General features: G+C 50.6%; 1 protein-coding gene across 1 annotated transcript; it reads left to right on the forward strand.

Annotated features, from left to right (window-relative positions):
- Positions 1-5,390: 5,390 nt before the first annotated feature.
- Positions 5,391-5,719, forward strand: LOC144153234 (uncharacterized). The gene has a single exon (XM_077684884.1). The coding sequence runs from the start codon at positions 5,483-5,485 to the stop codon at positions 5,717-5,719; it is 237 nt and encodes a 78-aa protein (XP_077541010.1). The 5' UTR covers positions 5,391-5,482.
- Positions 5,720-6,000: the final 281 nt, after the last annotated feature.

Here is a 6,000-nt window from a genome sequence, read left to right on the forward strand (position 1 = left end):
CGATACCCTTGGAGATTCCCCGCAAAGCCGGAGGGCACGCGTGCATTGTGCATACCTTCGTGGCCGAGTGTTCATTACTGTTTAAGGGGCTACTAACCACGACACCAAGAGGGAAACTTGGCCGAGTCTTCAAGCATAACCACGCGTATACTTAGCCGAACCAAGAATAAGCTATGTGTTCGCGCCATTAGTGCAAAGCCACCCCAATTTCAGGGCGATGCCCTTCAGCGGCCGTCTCTGTGCTGAGCCTGTTGTTGGTATGACCGAGGGAGCGATGGTCTACACCGACGAGTAAAAGAAAAAGCGAACGATGAAAGAAAGCAAGGGAGGAGAGTGTCGCGAAATTTGAAGGGGAGGGTCGTTCGCCGTGGCGGCGCGAGCCAGCGCTCTCCGAAAGTATGCGGAGGTGGAGGGGACGGGACAGTATGCTGTGCCGAACGAGGCGCTCGACGGCGCGACGCTGAGGCGAAAACGTGAGGGGGGCGTGCGCGTGACTATGATGTGCGTTCGCTGAAGACGCCGTTCGCGGTCCGTTCCTGAGACGCACTTCGCGCTGCCACCTCGGAGGCTCACCATAGCTGCCGTCTAGAGAACCCACGAGTGAGTGCTGCCTCAGCGCACTGCTGCTGCGCCGAAATGCCGCATTAGGGACTATCGTAATCGCCAGTTCCTTTTTTGTTGTTCTTGTTGCTGTTGTTACGGTCGACAGTAATCGTTTTCTCACACATCAGGTGTGATTCGACAAACAGGGCCACGCAAGTGGCTCTGCCGCTTATGTGTCTTGTCAGAGAAGCCAGTGTCGTATCAAAGAAGCCCAACGTGACTGACGACGCTGTTTAGACAGTGTCGGCCGGCGAAGAGCCGCGCTAACGGCTTCCTATATTAACGTGTTCGTAACATCCATTGTTTACCCCACCAATATTGCTGCTATAATAAAATGCACGCATCTCCACGAAGTGAATCATGACGAGTGGGCGAAGCACTAGGGATCGTTCTTACCGTAAATCACCCGTGGCGTTGCCCACTCGCGCATGTAAATGAGTGACAACGCGTGCGTACAGTATATACAATTCCAATCCAATCCAATCCGATACAATCCAATTTAATCCAATCCACTCCATGTCAATGCAATCTAATCAAAATCGAAATCCAATCCAATCAAATGCAATGCTCCTCGCGCATGCGCAACACTGTGTATACGGACGCCAAGCCCCAGAGACAGCGAGGTCCTAAGGTGCTTAGCCCCTAAAATTAATATGCGCTGAATTTAAGCGCAGATCGCTCGTTCCGCAAGCTTATAGGGAGCGTGCGGCCCCTAAAGAGGGCGCGCTGCTACGCCGTGTCGGCGCCACCATCGGCCGCGCCGGCGTCCCGATCCAACAGTGTAATCCAACGAGCTGGATTTCCCCGCCTCGACTGTTGCAAATTTCTTCTTGACTCCATTGAAGAGAAGGCCGTCAAACTTCACGACAGCATGCAGCTTCCGATGTGTCGGAGGAACGCGACGGCGCACAGAGCACTGTCGTTAATTGTCGCTGCATACGCCAAGCAAGCGTAAACTAGGATTTTGTTCTTTAAAAGCCGGCTTAAGGAATTGAGCATTCAGCTGAACAATATGCTCAACGAGAAAGATGTTTACTTTGCGCGGACGTAGCTTTGAAAAACCCGACTACCCTGTTCTTGGGCGTCCCATTTTACCGCACGCTGCCGGGTTTCGATTTCTCGTTGTTGCTTACAGCTGTAATCGTTGAACTTTTGCTGTCTATGTAAAAATATTAAAACAGCTTCTTTTAGCAGCTCTTGGCCTTACTTTTCGCGCTCCTAATTCGTTGTCACGCTTCATTCCTTTCTCATCTTCCACGTTAGGACAGACAGTTGGTAGAAACTTGTACGCAGAGCGCCTCCAAACCAACCACCCTGAGAGAAAAAAAGAAGTACAGGTGCGCGAACATTCTCAACTCGGAATACTTCGCTAATAGTGTTCGCTATTCGATTCTCAACGCAGTTTTACCGGAAAGAAGAAAAGGGGCGCTAAGCAGACGAAGTATGTTCGTCTGTTCTGCGCCCCTTTTGTACTTTACAATAAGCATGAAACAACTAGCTCAACAAGTTTTGTTAAGGCAGTTTGACCGTTCGAAATATCGCAGTTTGCGGAATAAAAGTAGTTCTGAAGCACGTACATGACAATAAAGGTTGACGGCACGACATGCACTTTCGGGTTTTCCTTTTTTCACCAGGCCGAAACTCTAAAAAAACACGAACAGGTGAGAGCATTGCGCGCAAGGAGTATATTAAGTGCGAATGCACTTTATAAGCGACCCTGAATTCCGGTGATCGCCGTCCGTCCACATAGCAACAGCTGCGGGTGCGCGCGCTCCTCGTCTTCCTTGGCAACGGGGGGAGATGGGCGCGCGCTGCCTGGCCGCTGACATGGCACATACCCACGTGGGGGATTGGCCAGGAATCGGGCGTGAGAAGGGCTAATGCACCCGCTTAAAGGAGTACTGACACGAAATTTCAAAGCTGAGATCCGCTCTAGCAATCAAGTACAACGACAACACAAATAGGTGTCTGTGAATAAATGCATCTTTCTTTCTTTGTAGTTGTGTGTGTGTGTGTGATCTCTCTTTCGCGAACATTACCGAACCGCGCAAATTCAACTCATGCATTCGCACTTTCACATTCTTCCCCTCGGGGAAATGCGGGGAAATTTTTCTAACTGGGGGCGAAGCCAGGAGTGGTGTATAGGTGTCAGAACAAAACGCAAAATTTTATGAGTGCCGTACCTCCCCTCCTTCTCCCCTGGGCCTTTTTCTCCCAGGCTATTTAAACACCGCATCAATATATGAAAATGTAAAAACAAAAATACGAGTGTGATTTGTTTCTTGTGTGCAATTAGGGCTGTGCTTGCGTTTCATGCACCGCGCTGCGCAAGAACGAAACAAATCGAGATCACCAAACGCCAAACAGCCGACGAGTACTCTGCTCTAGCTCCCATTTTTCTTTTACCGAATCATTAGCACCGGTGACTTGTCTTTCGCTAGTAAACGACAGTTTGTGGAGGCAATCAATAAATACGGCGGCCTGCAGCGCGTGATAGAAAACCGCTACGACTCGAACAAAAAAGTTCCCGCAGTAGAGACTCAAAAGGAGGCAACATTGGCGTTGGCTGTCACTAACCAAATCCACGCTAGTTTGGTCAGTTGGGAATTCCCAGACAAGCAATAAATTAGCAGATAATAATTAACAGAGGAAACAGACTGAGCTTTCATAACGTGAGCCTCTATCTCCAGCTATCCTAGGGCTTTCAGGTAGGCCTGCGGGAAAATCGTAGGCGCATATCACCGTGATCTCGGATCTGATGATGGTATACCGCCAATGAAGTGGGCACTGCATATCCTCACCCGCATTGACGACTGCCCTTCGTAAAACTTGTTGCTGGGCTAGTTGGTTCATGATCATAACAACTGGGATTAGCGCTTTAAAGAGCAGGACACACATAAGAGAAAATGGACAGGACTGGCGCTACTTCAACTGATTTATTCACAAGCTACATCTTCGCATTTATACAATGACAGACTCAATCATGCGCAGCGTGAACCATTTGAAGGACAACTCCCAACCAATCATCGCAACAAATACATAGATAACCGCAGCCGTAAACACTAAGTCATACAAGATAAAAATTCCAACTCAGAGGAAAAAAGGGCAACGGAAGTGTCACTGACACAATCAGTACCAAATTTCTTGATGTAAAACGCCTCCAATATTTCACGCGCGTTTGCATCGTGGCTTCTGCCCAAAATCTTAACTCACTTAGCCGTGCGACACAATCCTTACAATTAGCGCAATGCGCAGGCAAGTGCGCTGTCCCCCCAATGATCGAGCACGTGAACATGAATTGGCAATTAAGAATGGGGGGACAGCGCACTTGCCTGCGCATTGCGCTAACTCATACACTTGCACAAGTTCCAAACACTTCCGCAATATAACAGGCAAAACCTTTCAAAACTACGGAAGCTGGTAGCATACTAAGATTGTTCAGCAAAAAGAAAACGGCCTGACAAATACATAGCTGATACAAACACTGTCTTCCAGGTATATACAAATGAGGTCTCTATTTTTGCGAGAGGAAACAATAAATCCGCATTAAAAAGCAACATTCTAACCCATAATACAGAAACGCGCGCTCGAGCACCGTGGTCAAGACGGCAGCAACAGTGGGCCGCCGCGATGATCAGTCGCAGACCGTGTGTACACTTCCCGCAGTTCGGTTTTCTCATGTATTCTTACGGAGCATCCAGTCCGAGGGCAGACCTAGGACGGCCCGAGGAGTACCCAGGACTGCTTAATCGAGGATTCCCAGCAACAATAAGACCCAACAGATGCGGCACCAGCAGCGCGAAAGCGGGAAAATTGAATTGGGCGAACCCTCATTTCGTTTATTGTGGGGGGAGAGAGACAGGGCAAGAAGGGCGTGGGAGGTGCGCGGGGACGAGAGAGGAGAGGCAGTTAGGAGGCAGGCGCTCCAAAAAAATGCCGTCTTTCGCGGACGTATGTAACCAAAACAGTAGACAAGCGAACGATTTTGAAAGCGGAGCTATTTAGGCATCAGTTTCATCAGTGCCTGGCGTCGTTCAAACCACTGCGCAGCAAAGTGGGGAGGGGGAAAATGTTAGGCCAAAAATTCGCAGTGGCTTAGCTCGGCTATGCCAGGATGTACGTAGCGTGAGCTAAGGTTCGGCTGGTTATTCTTAGCTTTCCTGGTTCAAGATTAGCTTGATTACCGTTCTTACTGCTGCTTCAACGGCACACACACGGTGTACTCATTATGCGACACATGTATAGTTATCAAGCGGCTCCGGCGCAGCGTCAACAATCGCCCCAGAGCTAAGCTGGTTCCACAGGCGCACGCGCCGGTGTTGCTGCGACGCACGAGCCATCGGTTCCACACCCGGCCACCCCTCGCATGATCGGAGGTCGGAGAACGGAGGTTGGCGAAAACGCTGGGCGCGTGGGGTGTGTGAGAGACGCCGGGCAGCGAGCAACGTTCTGTGCGCCGTGTGACGTCACTGCTCCTCGCGCATGCGCAGCACGGCTCTCCAGGAGCCACGTGAAACTGCTCAATTTCGGCCAGTGTAGCTCACGCTACAAAAGTCTGAGAGAAAGGGGCGCGAAGGCGAAAAGCCGGGGAGAAGGTGTTAGGAGTGCGCATAGAGGCGCAGATGCTCGGGTGGGGAGACGCGCGTCTGAGATTGGCTGCGCCTAATGATGACGTAAGAACTGACATGCAGGTGTTCTCCTAGTCGAGGGACGGCATGCGCTCAGCGTAATCTGATCTACCGATAAGGTGGTCAAACTAAGAAAAGCCAAGTTAAAGTTGCTAAAAACCACCACCTGCGCTGTCTCTTCAGCCTTCACATCCCGTTTGCGAAGGTGACCGAAAGTTTTTCTTTTTTCTTTGTCCTCACGTCCTTTGCAGATGAAGCATAAGTGTGGCATCGCCTTCTACACCTACTGCTCCACATTCCGACACGAGGCCTACTACCGGCACACAACGCGCTCCTGTGTGCGAACCATCACGGACAACGTGCAGGTGTGCAACCACTCGCCCAATCGGTTCTCGTCGCTGCGGGAGTGCGAGCAAAGCTGCGTGCACAGTGAGGTGCCCAAGGAGCAGTGCTTCGAAAAGACCCTCTTCTCCTGGTGCGGCAGGTAGGACAATTCTGGACAGCCTGTCGCTTTTTGGGGGCTTTGCGCCTGCAGCTACACTCGGGCTATGAGGCGCGCCGTATTGAATGCGTGCGAATAAATACAACCACGCGATAATCTTTACTGTAAGCGAAAATGCCCACACACGGCGCTGTTGAGGATAAAGATGCTAGTTCGGTCGCGGCCCTGACAGGCGGAACTTCTGCTCAGCAATTAATTACAAGAAAATGGCAAACGTCTAATGGTCAATCCAATTGACATTGAGGATCTCTGCGTCGGTTCTGCTGG

The sequence above is a fragment of the Haemaphysalis longicornis genome, unplaced genomic scaffold (assembly GCF_048455015.1).
Source record: "Haemaphysalis longicornis isolate Haplotype H1 unplaced genomic scaffold, Haemaphysalis longicornis Haplotype H1 scaffold_9, whole genome shotgun sequence".
In the NCBI taxonomy this organism is placed as follows: domain Eukaryota; kingdom Metazoa; phylum Arthropoda; class Arachnida; order Ixodida; family Ixodidae; genus Haemaphysalis; species Haemaphysalis longicornis.